At 42.0% G+C, this 21,036-nt stretch overlaps 1 protein-coding gene across 5 annotated transcripts in view; it reads left to right on the top strand.

The window, feature by feature from the left end:
• PHACTR4 (phosphatase and actin regulator 4) overlaps positions 1 to 21,036 on the top strand; it is a 464,595-nt gene that overhangs the window by 277,719 nt on the left and 165,840 nt on the right. For 4 of the 5 annotated variants that reach the window (XM_085647667.1, XM_085647669.1, XM_085647668.1 and 1 more), the window contains 2 exons: positions 12,053 to 12,133; positions 12,545 to 12,769. In XM_085647667.1, coding sequence (XP_085503793.1) covers positions 12,053 to 12,133; positions 12,545 to 12,769 — 306 coding nt within the window. The remainder of the gene's footprint in view (positions 1 to 12,052; positions 12,134 to 12,544; positions 12,770 to 21,036) is intronic. The other variant, XM_085647671.1, reaches the window with a different exon arrangement.

The raw sequence follows: 21,036 nt of genomic DNA, 5'->3' as shown, positions 1-21,036 counted from the left end.
TCAATTCCTTGGTCAGACCATGCAGCCGTCTTTTTTGAGATTTCTCTCACCAAGCCCTCTAAGCCAACGTTCAAACCCCTACCTCGGCTCGAAACTAGAGCCTGGAAAAATGTTAATAATGAGGAATTTGAAAACCTTCTGAAGTCAACTCTGGATGCTTGGCCTTTATCGGTAGATAAGGCTGTGATGGCATACACCGAATGGTTAGACTTGGCCTGCAAAAGTGTGGCCCCAGTTAAAGTCTGCACTCCTAAAAGAATGACACCTTCTGCCCCTTGGTATGATGATAAATTAAAACTCAAAAAAGTGGAATGCAAAAGATTAGCGCGTGTATGGAGGAAAGATTATACCTCTATCAATAAGAAGGCATACAGAGACAGCTTGCACAGCTATAAAAAACTGCTCACCGAAACAAAAAAGTTATTTTATGGGGAATTTATTAGTAGAGCAAAATCCTCCAAAAAAGAACTATTTAACACAGTTGTAAAACTCACAACACCTACCCTGGGGAAATCTCAATGTAACTCCGAATTCTGCGAAATCCTTGCCTCAGCTTTTCAGGATAAAGTGGGCACTATTTTTTCATCTTTTAACATTTTGCCAGCAGATGGTTTAATGATGGATGCTTGGAATTGCTCTACAGACATCAAGACAATGCCCTCTTTTAATTGTTTTGAGGCTATGAGCACACAAGATATCATCAAGCATCTGCAAGTAATTAAATCAGGGTCTCCTTTAGATCCTTGCCCGGCGCAAATAGTTAAACTAGCATCCAATACTATTGGTGCCGCCCTTGCCCCTGTCTTTAATGCTATTTTGAAGTATGCCCTGTTTCCTCAACTGTGGAAAAGAGCCTCAATCCTCCCTCTTCTTAAGAAAGCCAACCTGGATCCCAAGGAACCGAATAATTATAGGCCCATTTCTCGGCTCCCTCTACCAGCTAAACTGATAGAAAGCAAATGAACAGCCAGCTGAGTGTCTTTATCAATAATGGGCTCCTCGACCCCACCCAGTTCGGCTTCCGCACAGAACACAGTACGGAGCTTGCGCTGATTAAATCTACGGAGGAGATCAGAGAGGTATTGGATCAGAGCGGCGCGGCAATTCTGATCATGCTGGACCTATCAGCGGACTTTGATACGGTCCACCATGAGGTATTGTTGGACCGCCTGGCCGGAAAGGGGGTAACTGGCAAGGCCCTTGCCCTTCTAAGATCCTTTCTCAACAATAGAACTCAAACAGTGGATATGGGAAATGACTGCTCAAAGCCCTTCTCTTTGCCCTGTGGGGTTCCGCAGGGCTCAGCTCTCAGCCCCACACTGTTCAACATATATGTCTCTCCTCTGGCAGCCCTTATTCGATCTTTTGGCTTCCTACTGACCTCCTATGCCGATGACACTCAAATAGTGTTATCCATTCAAAAAGGCAAAGAAGCTGAGGCCGGCCGGGACTGCTATAAGTGTATGCAGTCCATTGCTGACTGGATGACAGCAAACTGTCTCAAGCTGAACGCAGGGAAGACTGAGGTGATCATTTTTGGTAATCCCTCAAATCTCTGGGCATCAAATTGGTGGCCTCACTCGTTGAGCTTACCTCCAGCCCCCACTAGTAAGGCAAAAAATTTGGGAGTAATGATGGACTCTAGACTGTCCTTTGCTGATCAGATTGGTAAAGTGGTCTCATCCTGTTTTTATATACTCAGGATTATGAGGAAAATTAAGCGCTTCCTCTCGGATGACCGCTTTAGGACAGTGGTAACAGCTCTTATTTTGTCTCGTTTAGATTACTGCAATGCGCTATACCTCAACATCCACAAAAGGCAGCTTAATCGACTGCAAGTGTTACAAAATGCGGCCGCCAGAATTCTTTTGGGCATTCCCAAATTTGTTTCCGTCAGGAAAGGACTCTGGGACCTTCATTGGTTACCACTGAAGCAACGGATTGAATTCAAAGCCCTCTGTGTGGTCTTCAAAACCCTGGATGGTCGCGGGCCGGCCTTCATGAGTAAATACCTTCAATGGTACAGTCCCCCCGGGGTCCTTCGCTCATCCACGGCAATGCTGGTAAAAGTTCCTCGTGTTAAAACGGCCAGCTTGGGGGGGGGGGGGGGGGGTGGGTAGGAGCTTTTTCTGTTGTGCTGCAAAGATCTGGAATGGCCTCCCTATGCAGCTTAGAGCAGCAGCTGGGCTTTTAGAATTTAGGAGGGGCCTAAAAACTTGGCTTTTTTCCTAAATGATCTTATCTCAGCCTATGTATTCTTACCCTTCTGACCAGCAGGCAATGTGTATGTGTTTTTTCTCCAGCGCCAGGACACCTAACGGTAACAGTAAGGTTTACCAGCTCCATTAACATAACATAACTGAATAATTTACTTCTGCTCATTACAATCTCGTTGAAGCACAGGCAATTAATTGTACTTTAACGATCCCCTACAACTTTACAACTAGCATCAGTAACTCATTGTTGCTTCGCCAGGTACAAAATCCGGTATATTTAGCGCATTTCCCAATTCTCTTTTTAATTTTTTTATTTTTAATTCATCACATTTTTTCTGACACTCCAAGATCACATACTTGGGGCAGTGCTAGAGAAATCAGAGAAAATTGTCTCAGGGAAGAACTCAGTTGGGAAGGACCAGACGAGGAAAAATTGAATAACGTGCAACGCAGTGGTGGAAAGTGATTACGGACGGCGGTAGACGAACTAGAATAAGACAACCTGCAATGTGACGGGGTGAAGGGACAGCAAGCGGGAGAGAGAGGTGAGAGTGCAACTTCTGGGGTGCCAGAAGGAATGGCCTCTGTGCGCAGCAACAGTGACAATGCCGCGTGAGGACAATTAACGCGTCAAAAGGATGGACGGTTCATGAAGTGTACTAAGAGTGCAAAGTGGAGACGAAGGATTCGAGTGAATCGGTCAAACAAGGCAGTCAACAGGGAGACGGGTGAACCGAATAGACAGTTTGGTCGAGTGTCCTAGGAATAGGCATTGGTGCAAGGGAAAGATGAAGGATCCGAGTGAATCGGTCAATCAATATAGCGTAGCTAAAACGGAGTAGGTGAAAAGAGAAGGGAGGAGTGAGACGAGTAGACAGTGAACCGGGTGCGGCTTAGGGAACGCGAGTAAAATGGACGGGGTGCCCCGAAGCGTCGTGATCGAGCGGGAGAAAGACAGGTTAACTTACAGGCAACCGGGAGAAGGTTCACCAGGCGGGACACGGCCTTGCGGATAAGTGGAAGGTCCGTGGAAACTAAAGTTGGGAGGGAGAGAGAAATGAGAAAGCCGGGTCCGGACAGGGGAAGAGGTAAGGAGAATGGGCGGTACTTACATAGTAAAGGACGAGGGACTCGTCAATCGGAGTGCTGTAGAAAAAGGGAAAGTAGGGTTACGAGCCTGGTGTCGGTGAAACAGAAAGGGGAGAGGGGCCAAGAGTGGAAAGGGTACTTACAATGGAAAGGCGAGTAAATCACCGCAGGGGGGTCCGAGGTGTGTAGGCTGCCGGCGTGAGTCGGGCAATGACTGAGATGCGAGGTGCGCGGAGGAATAAACACGACGCGTCCGAGTCATGTGATGAGGGGTGGACGAATCACGGGAGGGATGAAAAACACTGGAGCGCGTCCCATGGTATAACCGGAAGCGGATTAAGGGAGAAAAGGTCGCGGACAGGTTGTCATGGTAACCAGTGTATATGCAGCGGGCCGACTGTGAATGACGGCAGCGGTGAAACGCATGTGATACATAAGAAAGGGAGAGGGAAGAGGGGAAAAAAGGACCAAGAGGGGACCGGGAGCTACAAAATGTCAATGATACAAAAGGTCAATAATACAAATTGAAAGTAAAGGGCAAGAATGGCGCAACAATGAGAAACGAAAAAAAGTTGCATTGTACAACAAGAAGTAATAGACAGTGCATATTGAATTACAATTCATTAGCAAAAACACTCGTAGCAACCAGAGGGAAGAGAGAAAAGGGGTGGGGACAGGGAAAGGAGGGGGGGAGAGAAGGGGAAAAAAGGGAGAGGGGGAGGGGTGAGGAAAGAGAGAGAGGGGGAAGTCAACAGATGGCAGCAATAGACAACCGTATCCAATTTAACAGTAGGAGACAAACAAATTGTTCATACACACAGACTGGGGCATGAGTCAATAAGGGTGCATATTAAATTGCGATATCAAGGCAACACAATGGTGGCACGACGGGGATGGGAAGGTAGGGGAGGAAGGGGGAAGAGAGACAAGGGCAGGCAGGGCAGGGAGGAAGGGAAGGAAGAGAAAAAAGCGGGGGGGGGTTGGGTTTTGGATGAACAATCGAGGGATATCCCAACTAGAAACCGCAGGTAAAGGGAGAGACGTATCAGTTAGACAGAAGGAGCAATATGCAGCAAGAAGACATAATTATGCAAGGGTAGAATTCCATTCGTCAAGAGAATTCAGGCCCTGTTCAATGGTGTTGAAGTGAGCAATCCAACGGCATTCACACCTATTCAGAAGTCTTTAAATGTCTCCGCCTCTTGTTGCAATGGACGGTTTGTCAATTACCAGCCAGGTAAACTCAGTCTCATTGTGATTTTTTTCTTTGAAGTGAGAGACCAAGGGGGCTGTTAGAATCCCGCATTTGATTCGGCTGCGATGCTGCAGAATGCGGTCCTTGACCATCTGGGTGGTTTGTCCGATGTAGAGTTTGTTGCAGGGGCATTTTATCAGGTAGATCACGTTTTGGGATCTACAATTGGTGAAGGAGTTCAGGTCAAAATTCATCCCGTTGTGTTCAAAAGTTTTGGTGTTTGTAGTAGAGGAGCAAGCTGAGCATCTTTGGAATCTATAGTGGCCCAAAACCGGTGGTAGTTTCCACGAATTATGAATTGACTCTGATATGGTCGGTGTTGGTGGCCAAGTGATCGCATGTACCAGATGGTCAGCTATGTTTTTACCTCTGCGGTAGGAGAATAGAGGGGGTTCATTGAAGATGGTGAGAGGAGATAGAATGTTCCAGTTTGATTTGATGATCTTGGCTAGTTTGTTGCTGGAGGGTGAGAAGGTGGAAACAAAAGGGATCCTGCTGGCCGATCTCTTCTCTTTAGGGGTAAGCAAAGTATCGCGATGGTTGTACCATGCTCGCTTGCGTGCCCTGGTTACCAGTTTTTGGGGATAACCACGGGCCACGAGTTTGGCAGTAAGTACTTCAGCCTCCTTGAAGTCTCTGCGCCATTTGCAATTACCACGAATCCGTAAGAATTGTCCAAATGGGAGGCCATCCCTGAGACCTCGTGGGTGGTTGCTTGAATAGAGCAGTAAGGTGTTGCGCTCCGTGGGCTTCCTGTATAGTGCGGTTCCGATCTTACCATCTTCAACCCGTAGAGTGAGGTCCAGGAATGGAAGGTTATCTTCTTTTGGATCCACTGTAAACCTTAGATGCTCTTGGCAATTATGTAGCCAATCAATGAATTGGGAAAGGAAGGCCTTGTCACCTGTCCAGATGAGCAAGATGTCATCTATATAGCGACGCCAAAAGGTGATGTTATTTCTGAAGGGGTTAAGGTCGGTGAGGATCAATGTGCTCTCGAGATGGTATACGTCATGGCGCAATCAATTTGGAAATAGTGTCCACTAATTCCTGCTTTGGAGACACCCCTCTTCCTGTAATAAAGTGACCCATATAATTAACCTCTTGCTGGGCAAATTAAAATGTTTCTCTTTTCAGCATCAAACCTGCATTCATTAGTTTTCTCAAAGTAACTTTCACCCCAGCATTATGCTCAGTAAGTGTGCTCCCAAAAATCAAAAGATCATCCTGATAACATTAAAAAAAAAAACTCCTTTTAAAAGTGAGGCCATAACTCTCCAATGCTGATACAAGTCTGAAAGGCATCCTTGTGAACTTGAATCCACCTATAGGCAGTATAAACGTAGTTAATGCCTGAGAGCTGTCCACCAATTGTGTATGATGATAAGCCTGTGTGAGATCTAATGTGGTGAAATATTTCTCATCCGCCAATGAAGAAATGATCTCAATATTGTGTAGTGGAAATTCATCCACAACCACTTCCTTATTTAATGCTGTTAAGTCCACACGCAGTCTAATATCCCCATTCGGCTTCTTGCCTACCAAAATCGGTGCCAACCATTCAGTGGCTTCAACTTGTGTTATGATCTTATGTTGTTGCAATCTTTCTAATTCTTGTTCCACTTTACCCTGTAATGCTACAGGTACTCTCCTAACTTTCACCACAGTCGCTTTTGCAACCTTTCAAGCAACCAAACTCTTCTTTAAACAAAGGAGGTAATCCTGCACTTCTTGCTCCTGAAACTGGGGATCTGCATTTGGATTCCAAGTAGCCGTTGATGTGGCCACCCAAACAGCTAATCCACATTTATAGCCACCTTAAACTTTACCCACCATATATCTCGTTCCCAATTCTACACATGCATTAAAATATCCCCTCATGCTTATTGGTTGACCACCATAACCCCCTGGCTTTATATCCATCACATGTAACTTGTTATTTTGCTTGCAATTAGCGTTTAGATGTGTCCTTGGATATTGTGGTTAGGTGCTAGCAGGAGTCAAATTTCATTTCCAGTTCCACCCCTTCAATTATTTCTATACCACTTGGATGGTTCTGTGAAGTTTCTTTGATTTGAAAGACAATATCTTGAGAAATTTCCCTTACATCCTTATTTTGTTCTTTCCTTTGTCTATTTCTACAACATTTCTGGAAATGACATTCCTTACCACAACTGAAGCATGTTACAAACATCGCAGGACTCAATTTGGCATTTTCTTTAAGTCCATTTCTACTGCAGCGAAAACACTTGCCTGGCATTTTGTTTTCCTAACTAACTCTGTTGCGATCTTCCTTGGTTAAATCCTGTGTTGCATCTTTTTTTTCATGCAAACCGTATCCTCACTCTTCTCTCTAGAACATGGCTTACTCTTTTCATTCTTCTGATACATGCTTTATCATGGGCTCAACCCTTTTTGTGACCAGAATTACCTCTTTCAATGGTGGCTCAGCTTTAAGCCACAAGTTCCTCTCTGATTTTATCATCCTTGTATCTTAATACAAACTGGTATCTAATCTGTTACTCGCTGGAACCACCAAATTTGCATGTTGCAGCAAACTTTACAGACATGTATTATATTCCTTATCCAATTCATCACATCCCTGTTCTCATAGACCAAAATATTAATGGTCCATTATTGTCCTCACTCTGGGTAGATAATGTCGGTCCAGTTTCATATGCATACTACAAATCCATTAAGCCTTCTTTTCTCCCCCGCACTTAATTCAGGTAAATTTTCAAGAACATCCTGGCCCTCCAGACCTGAACAATGCAGTGGCAAAGCATACCTCCTTTCCACACTTAAATTGGTTCCACAAACCCGAGCATATGCCCGAATATAGTCTTCCACTTGCTCTACTTTGTTGGCTCACTTGACTGCTTAAGAAAAACTTTGGTGGCCTTACATTCTGCATGGTCACAACACACTATAATTTCTTAATACTGCGAAGTTCATGTAGGTTATTGGCTTTATCACAAGAACAACTTATGTGCATAAACAATAAAAATAACACAGCTCAACAGTACTTTTCCATTCAATGCAATAATGTGCCTATTACTGTGACGCAAGTACAACTCTTCACAAGGTGGGCTTTTCACTGTGTATACATTTTCCCAAAATTACGACACCAATAAATAATGGTGTACTTATCACAGTATAGCAACAGAGGGCACAAATGGGAAAATTGGTGTAGCACATACTTCTGATAACGACATGCAAAGGTGTGCCCCTCACCGTACTGTAATGTTGTGGGAGGCAATCACAGTATAAATGTAGCACAATGGTGTGCCTGGCTTGTTTGACAAGCTTGCTATGTAATGCAATGCAAAGCACTGGTGTGCCTATCAACGTACAGTAGTAATGGTGAGACATTCACCATACCTAATGTTAAACAATGGTGTGCCTATCTCTGTACTGAAGGCACAACTTCACATTGCTGTAAGATGGCTGCTGATTTAACATACAGCCCAATACCCCTTGGTGCGAGTCTCTCACTCTAAAATACAAAAGGATTTTTTTGGGCACATTTCTCTTGCGGCCCAATCCTCCAAAATATCCACTAGTAGTCTTTACGGGCACACACAGAGACTGGAGAATGCCTTTCAATAAACTATAGGCTGCCCGATCCTTCAAAATGACCATACATAAAACACTGTGCATGCCTTTTAATAGGAAATAGGGCACACAACCAGCCTCGAGCGTGCCTTTGAATACATAGGCTGCCCAATTTTTCAAAATGCCTTTCAATAGGAAATAGGCCATAGCACAGGGCACACTGGTTCCTCTGGCCTCACACGAACACCATTAACAGTACCTGGCTCCTCTGCATCTCCCCATCCAATGTTGCCACTGCGCTGAATTTAGACGCACCCCACTTCACGAACTTCAGTGATACCACCGAATAGCTTCTTTTTTCCTCTGTACGCCCACAACGCTTGTAAGTTTTCTTCTTCCCCCATCCCTTTTTGTGCTCCACCCTGAAACTCCGGTTTTGTGTCCCCCATGGTGGAAGTGCTTCTTTTTTTTTTTTTAATCCCACGATACAATGTAAGGTGAAATAGGAGATACTCTAACACCTCACCTCACCCAACAAGGTCTCTCAGGCAACTGCCTGTTATGCTTTAAACTACGTTCCAACACTGTGTTCTATGTTCCATTACATTCCACTAAACTATATCACAGTAAGGACACCTGAAGTTGATTTTCTGGGCTGTGAGCTGTGATCTGAAGTGATGGACACTGGCGCCCTTTGTTTTAGATCTTGGCTTGCAAACTACAACAGCTGAAGTTTAAGGTGATTGGTGAAGGTTTCAAGCACAGTTTTCCACATCAGCTTAATTTCTAACATTTCTGGATATCTTGCTAATTTCTTCAATCTCATATTGGAATCAGTTGACAGCTTGGGATTTAACAGGTTAACCATGTCTTCCTATTGCTTAAATGTGAAAGTGTTCTAATTTTTTTCCACTGCTAAGCATCCTTCTACTGGGTCTGTATATTCCAATAGACTGGACGATTTATGCGACTTGTGGTTTCTCAAATTCATTTGAGCAGTTGTCTACTCGGATTGTACATAATCTTAATTTTTCTGTTTCTTTGGTGAAGGAACACCTCATCTTTGGTATGGCGATATGTTGTTTTGCTGCAATTTCTGACTGTATCACTGGATCAAGGTTCTTTTTTAATATACTTGGGGCTACAAAATAGGCTGGCTCCAACTAATTTTATAGTGAGTGTTAGACTTCGTGGTGGGTCTTCCACTTAAGTCCATTCATTCTCGTCTTTCAAGTTTCTGTCATAGAATACTTTTATTTTAGCCTTTATTTCTGCTGCGAACCATCAGAACATTTATTTGTTTTTCCCTTCTCCTCTTCCAAAGTGGAGGAGGAGTATATGCATAGGCTAGACCCAAGAAGGGCGATAAGCCACTGCATTCATGGGACGAGTGTGCTCAGTGTGAATGATAATTTATGATTTGAATATGACAAGGTAGGTCTATATGTTCACCAACTATTTCCAGGTGCATTTCTCTTAACGTTAAAAACTGTTTGAAGCTGGCAACAAAGGTTCTGCATATTGTTTCAGAACTCACTCGACTAGGGGTGTTGGTGCTATTTCTGTATTTTTAAGTGGGTTGTCTATGCTGAGATTCTTAGAAGCAGCTACTTGGTCCTCTGTAAATTCTTTTGTCAAGCATTATTTCTTGGACGTCGAGAAAAGATGCATCTATTTTTAAAAGGTTATTCTCCAGTCTTTCCTAGCGTGACCTGGTGTATTATTGAGCCGCCTCCTGGAGGGAAACTATGGAAATGGTTCACATATGGTATCTACGGGTGCCTCCATCCAGTCTTAGAAAGAAGTTATTTACCTTTGGTAATGTTCTTCTATGTGCATGGTCCAGCACCCGCAGATTTCTTACAGCTTTCTGCAACCCCTCTCTCGGATTGCGTGCGCTTCATATATTGTAGCAGAACGTCATAATAGAAGCCCTCAAGGCTTTGATGCCAAATTTGCATACATTGCATCTTGGTGCCATTTAGGTTAAATGTCATGGGAAAAAATCCAGATCCAGTCTATGCCTGAATGGAATATTCATATAAGGAATCTGCCAGAGCTGGATCATCCTTTTGAAGGAATGTTTCCAGATGCTAAGTAACTTATTCTTTAGCAGACAGGACTAAGTGTCAGAAGGCGGTTCCATGAGATGAGCCCCAGGTCATGTCCCTACTCCTCTGCTTCTATTCCAGAGCCTCTCTCATTTTACTCGTGGCTTTATGTTCATAAGGATTTTTTCGTAAACATTCTGGGCTACAGTTCAGTTCTAGAGTTGTATTACATGAGTGCACTCTGGTGACCCTTCAATGTTTCTGACTTAGGAGCAAGCTGCTCTTATTTTTTTAACTTTAATTAGAGCTCCATCATGGCAATCCGGTGGTCCCAACTAGCTGCCTGTCATGGTTCTACCTTGAGTCATTCTAGCAGTAAACTCGTGTATTGGCAGGCTCAACTCTACTAACAAAACATATATAAATACAATCTTAAAGTGACACCAAAACTTGCCATGAACTTGGTTTTGTTTACTATTTGTTTTCATTTCTGATCAATTGTTCAGGATCATGAGTAGCCTTTATGTATGACAACACCCTCACATAGGTCGTTTGTAACTTTCATTGATACATATTTAGGAAACCCATGTAGGTCTCCTGGACATCCTAATACACCGCCATGTCAGATCATGCTGGTGAACAAGGTAAAGTCACTCCAACTTAGCTATGCCAAAACATATTTAGCATGATTATAGTAAAAACAAATGTGCACATAAAATTCATCCTTTATGGCATACATTAATGTACACTATTTGAAATTGTACCTTAGTGTCATGTAAAATGTAACTGGGGAACTTGGTTCCACTGACCAATGAGTTGTGTTACTTTGCTGGTGTATGCGTGCTTAGTTTGGTTACTCATTTTCACAAACATACATATATGTGTGGGTGCACAGTTGTATTAGTTTGCATTTACAGGTTTGAACATAACACATCTGAGTGAGTTTCAGCGGATTCTATCTCTTTTGTGGTTCGCCAATAATATTAATGTACCTGTATACAATCAGTATGAAAGCTCAGCCTTTCCCAACAACTTGTGGTGCACTGGTCGATGCATACAGTACTTTTAACATGTCAACATTACCATCAGTGTTGGTATCATGGTATTGAGTTTTTTAAAATCAGTTTAGATATGTACGTCATTTTTATCATAAAATAATTTGTTAATCTGAGCTTGCACCACTTACTACTGTCTCACAGTTTGCACCTCTGCGCATGATTTACCTATATAGTGCACAGCCTGGCTTCTCTCAAGTTGTCTAATTTTGTCTTACTTGCTGTTGTACCGCACTCTGATGCATTAAGTTGCTTGGTCCTCGCTCAACAAAAACCTTAAATTAAATTCAGTGACAACTAGCCTCTTTGCTGTGGGAAAAGAGGCTTTGCTCTAGACTGAAGTCTGTAAATACAGTAGAAGAATCACATAGAGCTCGGTCTTGATTTTGTTGCTGGCTCGGTTTCAGATTTGAAATATCTAATTTTTGTTGCCCAGCACTCTAAATTGCGAGTATAATACTTCGCAATGCATCTCTTTTCTTGGGAGGACCTCAAATCCGGGTGACTTTTAAATTTACAAATGAAGGCGGGTAGCTTGTAACCCATTTAACAAGACTGCTCGAAGGTGCAATGCAGTGTTGTAAATGTTAGATGGTGGTGAGGGAGGTAATGGTTGATTAAAGGGCTTATATGAAGAGAAAATGGCAATACAATTGCTGTCCAGTTTAGACCCTGAACGGCAGCAGTGGGCTTTTCCTATTTAAGCCACAACCCTGATTTCTGCAAATATGTGGACTGTTTTCGTTTTTTTTCTCGTTTTTTTGTGTTTAGTTTTTCTGAGCAGCTTCTCTTTTTGTGTTGTTTTTTTATTTGTTTTGAACTGAATGTCAGTTTTAGAACGAAAGATTTCCATGCGAAAACCCAGGGAGGAACTGGTTAAGAGAGGGGTGCTCTTGGCAGACCCCGAAGAGGGTGAGTGAAGGCAAACTGTCCGTTCCCCACCCCCCACTCCACCCTCCAGTAACCATCCGTCCCTCCTTCTTTCGTTTCACCCCATGTGATGTGTGTGTCCCGCACTGTTCGTCCTGAGGCTCCTCTAGTTACCACCACCTTTCACCTCAACCCCTTAATCTTACATAGGCTTTTTAACCATCGTGTGAGTCTGTCTTCTATGCAGAAATTAACATAATGCTGTCCTCGTATGCCTGCTAACAGCTCGTTTGTGTGCATCTTTGACCAGACTTGCATGCCTGTCTATGTGCATTGCTGCACGCTTCATCCTGTTGACTCGAACCTTTTGACTGTGCCTAGAATGCCAGTACAGAAATACCATTAATGTCCGACCTTTACATTGCTTGTTCTCTTCTAACTTTTGAACTCCAGATGGAATAGAAGAAGAAAAGCCTGATGTTTCCGTTGTACGAAATGGACACACGGCCCCTGCCTTCGCCCCTTTGCCTTCTGAACCAGCAGAGTCTGAATCCGGAAAGAGGGCTAGCGTAAACAAGCCCCCGTCTGTGTCTTCTGAGCGATCAGAGAGTGAGTCTGGGAGCAGGGGGAGTGCCCCCAAACACCCACCAGTAGAGGAGCCAAGGAAACGACGTCCAGGTAAGGTCAACAAGTACATTTTCTGCAAGGCTTAAGGGTGCATTAAATCACAAGGGTATTTGCTGCACCATTGACTGAAAGCAAATAGCATGTATCTATTCCCCTGGTCATCCGCACTGCTATAAAAAACGAGCCCTGGTTCACCTTGGATATTGCCCATCTGCAAGGCCTTTATTGACCATGAAATATCCACATAAGTGTTTTATTCCCTCTATCCACGATTGTAGAAGTAAAGAACAAGGGCAGGGAATGCACACTGTGATGGGAGACTTGAGGTAGTCTGAGGTAGTGACTCTGTAGCTCTCATCCAGTGCACAGAGAGGTTTCTATGTTAATCTAAACTAAAGTGAACAATATGTATCCACTTTTGACCTGCTTCAACCTAAGTTAAGTTTACTTTAGAATTATGTGACCCTCCAGCCATCCCCAGAGCACATTATGCAAGAGTCCACCTAGGATTCTACTGAGTATAGTGTTACAAAATGGTCAAGCTTTGTCTGTTGAAAGGAAGAGGACTAACTTCAAGCAAGGGGTAAGTAACCCCCTTTGCGAGGAAAGTCTAGCGCACATTTGGAGGCTAAGAAGCTCGGGTACTGTTGCAGGACTATTGTTCTGGGCTTTGATTTGGCAAGCTGAGACTATTTGTCCCCCCTCCTCCCCGTCTACAAGACATCGAACAGGTTCTCTATGGCAGTGCCCCAAAAATTGCAGTATGAAGGTTGACACCTTTACAAGATAGACAAAAACAACCTGAAGGGGAACCACTATTTTACGCATCAATCACTGTGTCCTCCAGGGGATGTCAGTGACCCCGCATGAAGTCTGCCAGCTGCATAGCATGTGTAGTGCTCAGCACATAGTACACTTACTGAAGGGAAGCAACGAGACTAGTTGTGTGGGACTGAAACGGTTTTCTGTGAAAGGGCCTGCTAGCACTCCAAGGGTTCAGGCAAATAGGTATTTGGCTGTGAAGTGGTCATTGCACATTTTCGGCCGTCTGGATGCCTGGCATGCACTGGGAGTGGTGGCATTTTGGGTTCACTTCCTGATCAGCAGAACTTTGTGCTTTTTTACGCTAAATGTCACCAAAAATGTTGATCACCTGCATTTGGACTCCACTTGAGTGGCGGAAGGAGGGTAATGCAGGAAAGGGCCAAAAACACTTGAATTGGCTTATGGCGATATATTGAGGACTTCTGTTCACACATATGGGTATTCAGACTTTGCTTATAGATTGGGGAGGGCATAAACATCTCTGGAGAACACAAAATGAGAGTACTGTACCAAAGCACTTCTTTTTAATAGTCAGACACTATTCATACGTCTATTAGCTCCACCCAAATAGTATGATTTTCCTACTTTGTGCCTTATAATAAGTAATCCATTATGCTAGTGCATTTTGATGGGAAATTGAGAAATATCTGATTTTTACTTCAAATTCCCCAGATTACTTTATAGCTGTTGGCATACGGACTCACTAGAAGCCACTGCTTTTTAGGCAAAAAGCAGTTAAAGCTATATTTCTTTTTGTTGAGCTGTTTTCTTCTGAGGGTCATTATTTCCAGGTTGTTAAATATAACATTTCTTTCAAAATGAAATAAGCAATCTGACGGCCAATTTGACTACAGTTGTACCAGCCCACAAGCCTTCGCATGATCACTCCATCCTGGAACTCTTTCGAGCTTGCAACAACTGACAAGGTAGCCAATATTTTTCGTTCTTTAACTTCAGCATCTCAGTTGGATGTTTGTTTGTCAGCTTTAAAGGTGACATGGGTAATTTTTCCCTACCTCACAACTATGTGCAACTCCGTACTTTCCACAGGTATAGCACTTTCTACCTAGAAAGCATCTATAGTTACCCTGCTACTAAACCCCTGTCACAAAAACGCTCGAACCTAACGTTTTGACAAACTTTCCTCTGATTTCCATTTTACCTCAGGGACCAAAGCTTACAAAAACTCTCATTAATAAACCGCGAATGAGTTTCGTAGAGACGCTCCAACTTCTCCACCTGGTTCAATCTAGTTTTTGGGACTTCGTACAGAATCTGTGGCCGCTAAAATCTCAGATGATATACGGCCTATTCAGGATGACTGAGGCGTAGCAGCCCTGATATGATTAGATACATCTCACACTCTGTTCTTTTAGATCATCTAGCAGCCTCGGATATCTCTAGAACTGTTTACAACTTGTTCATTTACTTTTTGAACGAACATACTCACTCAAAGGGCAGAATTGAGCAATTTTAAGGCCACACCCCCGTCCCCCCACCAAACCACTCCTTACCGGAATTCCTTAGGCATTAACCCTCAGCCTCACATTGTCTGTCCTAAACGTGCTTCCGTTAGCCAAGCTCAATGATTCACATGGCTTTGTTTTATGCCTATGCAGATATGGACAACTTATTCTGTGACTGTTCCTCCAATCTTAAAGACGTATCCATATGGATAAATCCAAATTCTTTGATACTAAATGCCTACACAATAAAAGTATCCTATGTTCTGGACTAGTAATTGGTGGCCAGACAACCTGGGCTGCTTTCCTGCACTTTTGGAACCTGCAAGAAACATAGGAACATTTTTTGATTCTAAACTTTCCTTTGAAGAGCACACTTTCTGCAACTTGTTTTTGTCGTCTTGGCATCAGTAGAAAGATCTTCACGTTTCTTCCTTATTCATCCAGGAAAACCTTGATACAGGCATTGATAATATCTAGACTTGACTATTGCAACTCTTTGTTGGTAAGAATTCCAAAATAATTGCTGTACAGATTGCAGGTGGTACAGAATGCAGCGGCACGTACCATTTTAGACCTTAACAGAAGATAACCTATTACAGTACAGCTACGAAACCTCCATTGACTAGCAATTGCTGAAAGATGCATGTTTAAGCCTTGTCATAAAGCCAGCTATCTAACCACTCAAAAGACTTGTATGTCCTCTGTTTTCTTGGCACCTTCCATCTCTCTCGCTGCTCTCTGCTTCAGAATATCTGTTAACAATTTTTGAGTTTAAACAGACGAAATGTGGTGGTTGCTCTGTCAACCAACTTTTCCAGCACATGGAATGCTTTACCTCTACCTACGGGCACAATCCAGCCTTGAAAGATTGAGAAAAGATTTTAAGAACTCCTCTATGATGCCACTTTGTAATTTAAGATCTCAAATACGAAATCGTTTTTCTCCCCTCAAAGCGTGGGGATACTTTGTTTGGGGTAGCGGAGCGCTTTATAAATCTTTCATTCATTCTTAACCCGACATGCTTCACTTTATTATTGCAGAGTTATTGCTCTTTGCACTTCTTGACAGCCCACACACCACCAAAGTTGCTTCTTGGAGTGGCGAGGTGCACATTTATGTAGTACACTACAGACCCCTTGAAGCCCTCCCGTGGATTCCCGATATCCGCGTTCCCTGTTCTACCGTGGACGATGGAGGGAGGGAGGCGAGCGAGAGAGGCGAAGCGGCCGTGTGAGCCGGGGGGCGGATGAGCAGGTTGAACAGCTGCAGGAGCGAGAGGTCGAGAGGGCGTCTGGACTAGCGAGACCAGCGGAGACCAGCGGTGGTCATCGGTGGCTGGAGGTACAGGGGTCAGCACAGCACCAGTGGGTTGAGTTGGGCGGAGCAGCCACGCCAGTTCTCTGCTCCCCGCTCCTTCTCCCCGGCCTCGTTCCTCGGCCATCACAGCACTGCGGCTAAGCAGCTCTATCTTCAACCCCCTTGCGCTCTTGAGCACCCGCTTTTCCGTGGTCTGAGGGAGGATTTAAGTGCACCCCGGACACCAGATCACACCAGATCATACCAGATCACGGGTAGCGGAGCGCAGAGCGGGTAGTGGGGGGCCATGAGGGGCTTTGTTACAGCAGTACCAGATACTTTTGCCCTGGGGCTTGTGGCTTTTTTTCAGTGTTTTTAGTGCTAGACTGTGCCTATCAGCCAGTTAGCTGGCCGCTACAAGTAAGATTTGTGTTCTACCTGAGGCCCCGTTTGCATCTGGATTATTGTAGCACAAGAAAGACACTTGTAAAAAGTACTAGTTGGAGTGGTTCCACTATGCGCTCGGGCAGAGAAAGAGCCTCTGCAACTAGCACAAGAAAAACAAGAAAAGCTCAAGTACTAAAAGTACCCAAAATAAAAACAAATACAGTAGGAAGGAATCCATCTTTAATTTCTCCTATTGCACGAATGTTTGAAAAGTCTTCAAAAATACCATATAAATTCGACTTTATGAAGGGTCCATTGGAGGCTATGATGTCGATGCAAACAGCAGTAGAAGCAAGTAATCTTCAAACACCGATTAAGCCGGATAATAAAAATGTTCAAAATCTCGATAAAGCTTCAAATGTGCAAACATTGAGTACGTCTATGTTTCCTTTAGAGAGGGAAAAAATTGTAAAATTAAATACAATAAAGGGTCATGTTACGGATCTTGAAATGCTAAGTGTATCCAAGCAATCCAAAAGGAACAGACTGATTTAGATGTACCTGAAAGATCACTGGATATAGCGATTCAGTAATCAGCCACCTTTGGAGGTAAATATAATAATTGTGAAAATCAAATGGGAACCTGGCACAGGGTCCAACACAATATTATCAATAGTAAATCAAGAGCCTCAAGAATTAAATAGATATGGAACATCACCATGCATAATTAGTAGTGCTGTCTGTGTAAAAATTGATGGTGATATCGCTCCTATCAAAGAATCTAACCAGGATAATAGTCTAATGTACTACCTTAACATGGATGACCAGGATGGATATAAAGCAAACAATGGAGAATATAGAAAAAGTAAAGAGGACATACAGTTATGTAGTACACCGAGTAATAGATGTACCTTTAATAACTCTGCATCTCATTGTAAAGCAGGAAAAATACAGGGAAACCAATTACATAATGAAGGGGGGGGAATGACACTTATTTGAACTGTAATGTTAAAAAAAAATTGAGTAGCCAACAACACCATCATTCCACAACTACAACTACAAGTAATCAGGAATTAGGGCCAATCTGTGTTATTTTCTATCGTACATCCGCTATGACACTAGAAGCTTTGACATTCCAATCAAATAAAATGGAGATTCAAGTGGATCTACTTAATGTGATGGCAAGCCCGTTGGTGGGCATTGATCAGAAACTAGCTGAGTTAAATAGCCTAATCAAAAGAGCACAAACGCAGGCCTATACTACAATCATTGATTGCAAATGTTCCCCAATAATAATTAAATTAATAACATTACCTCAGGCAATGACTACAATTCTCGAAGATATAAGAATAAGTCTGCAAAATGTGAAACATAAGGAAGAAGGAGAGAATTGTAAAATCAATTACATCAATCCAAAATACGAGGCAAACCAACATTATAAGTTTGATCAGTGTATCCCTTTTAGGGAAGCGCCTTACAAAGGTAGTTTAACCACGTTAACAGGAAATGACCTGCAACAAGAAAGAAAGATTTCTGATGAGCCAAAGAAACTGGTCAATGCATGTAAGGGAGAAATTGTGGAGGAACCAGTAATAAATGCATCTGAACCATCACCTCCTAGTGAGATAAAATCATCCAGGAAAAAAACAGGCACAGTAACAAATAAGAACAATTGTCACCCAATAATGGCAATTACGGATAATAGAAGAACGGAAGTAGATCAGAGTCCACTACATGATACTAAAAAATCAGTAAGTTTAAATGATGAAGAACCCCCTAGTAAGGGGGGGACATGGAAGATAAATTGCCAAAGTATTACTTAACAAAAAAGCATAAGAAAAAACTCTGTAAAGCAAGAAATAAAGCCAAATCTAGTTTGGTAATAACACCAAAAGAATAAGAAAGAAAGTCTAATGCCTTGAAAGATAACGATCTTAATCAAACTGAAGGCTTTAAGGGAAAACAAGTTAAAGAAACTCATGTGGATAGGAGCTCTCTAACCAATGGAAGTAGCAAGATGTACTTTGCCCTATTTGACAAAGGCCCTAGGGAAAATTATCCTAATGAAGACACAAATGATACTCAAAATTTAAAAGGCAGAGATAGTTCATTATCAACTAGTGAAATAAAGTCTTATGAACCAGAAAAATATGGGAAAGAGAGTGGATTGTTAGGATCTTATGGTGTAATAGAAATGATTCCAACGGATCAAAATGGAAAGGAAAAAATAACAAAACCAATGATCACCGCTAGCAATGTTAAACTGAAGGTGGAGCAGAGTGATAAAGTTGAAAGACAACACTTGCAATCAATTCAAAGAACAATACAGGTACAGATGGAAAAGATGAATAATATAAAAACTCCAACTATAAATGAGAGGATTAAGAAGGGAAGAGAGGATGAGAGTGAAAACCATATACAACCAATATTTCAAAGAACAATTCATTCTCAATATAACTTACCATACAGTACTTGCGACAAGATGGAAATTGCTAAGAAGTTAGTTGCAACGGAAAACACCAATGTTATGAGGAAAGAGGACCTGAGTGGTCAACAAATAAACAAAATCCTAGGTCCAACTCAGGCCACAAATTACAATAGTCCCCAGGATCTCCAGAGGCAAAAAATCCCGAGCTATGATGGTATAAGGGATCATGACAAAGAGCCTCGGCAGATTTCAAATGATGTCCTTCTTCCCACTATAGACCTGGGAAGACCAAAGATAACAGTACATGATAAACCACAATTGATTTTTGTCCCTGAATATTGTTCAAGAGGTAGCCATGATATCTTGAATAGAGGAAATATTCTTCACCTCTTTAAATATATTCCTTCACTAGAAAAAATCTCAAGTGAAAACATTGAATCCATTGAATTTCTTACAAATCCTGATAGTAGCAAGGAAATGACATTGATAACATTGGACACTATTCTTGTAGTCGAATCAATTATAAATGTAAAGGAAATTTTTCTCAGCTGGGGAATAAGAATTATAAGGCCAAAGCCTACAATGTATCCGAAACCATTTGCTATTCCTTTATCTCTGAATCTCCCTCAACAAAATAAAATAGGCTTACAGGTACAGTCTGTGTTAAAAAATGCAATTGGAAAGACAGAATCATTGTTTAAACAACCGTTGGATTTAGTGGAAATGGAAAAACCAATTGGAGTCAATGAAAAGTGGATAGGTATGGCTCTCCATGGCAGTAAAATACAATGACCGAATACAAAAATAAAGTCAAGAGCTAAAATAAATGAAGAAAATGAATTATTTAAATTATGCTCCTGGAATATTAATGGCCTAAGAAGAAAAATAAGCAATGCACATTTATCGACAATGTCTAGTTATTATCATGTTATACTTCTACAAGAAACCTGGTCTACCAACCCTGTAATGCTCGAGGGTTACAAAGGATATTTTAAGCCGGCAATTAAACAAAGTAAATGGGGGCGCCCCAGTGGGGTCTAGCCACATTTGTTGCTCTAGAATTAAGAATGGAACGCAAGCAGATTGTCACAAATAACCCAAATTTATGGATAGTAAAGCTGCGGTATAGGGAAAATAATTTCTTTAAAAACCTGCTTATAATAAATGTATACATACATCCTACGGCAAGCGCAATAATTTTTATGACAACTTCCCTGACTGCAATCTCAGCTAATGATTGATGATCCTTTCTCACAGTATATTATATCAGGGGATTTTAATTTTAATTTGTTTGTACCCAATATTAGAGATGAGTTAATTCAGGAACAAGATAACCTCTGGGCAATTCCGCAGCAAATATTTCCAACTGTTCCTAATGCTTTTAAAACCCAATCAGGCGCAACTTTTTTTAATGACCTAGAAGCGCTGGGCTTAAGAATCCTAAACGGGAGGTTACCCCAAGACTCCCCACCGGCTTGGACATTTTATTTACAGGACCATAAATCTAGAATTGATTACACTATGGTATCTTTGAATATTTTTAATAATGTGATCTCTTTTTCAATTGTAAAAGCATCTGAGAGTGATTACAGTCAACAAATACTTATTACTAATTTGTCTGTTAATAAACATTCTGAATATAGAACATTGCCAGGCCAGATAGGCTCAGTAAACTATAAGAAATTAATATGGAAGGAGCATAGTAAAGAAGATACTAACAAGACGGCCCTTAAATTTGTAGAAACATGTTTTGAAGATAACACCTTAACTGCAATTGAACAATGGGTTAATTTTATACAAAAACTTGTTAATACCTTTAAGCAAAAAATCTTTAAAAAAGAAAAGGTGCAAACAGAAAGAGAGAACAAAATGACTCTAACTGTAACAACTAGGATTTTGAAAAGATCTCGTAATCA

This window comes from Triturus cristatus, chromosome 3_2 (genome assembly GCF_964204655.1).
Source record: "Triturus cristatus chromosome 3_2, aTriCri1.1, whole genome shotgun sequence".
Taxonomy (NCBI): domain Eukaryota; kingdom Metazoa; phylum Chordata; class Amphibia; order Caudata; family Salamandridae; genus Triturus; species Triturus cristatus.
Note: the sequence above shows the minus strand (reverse complement) of the source record. Positions and strands in the feature narration are given on the sequence as shown.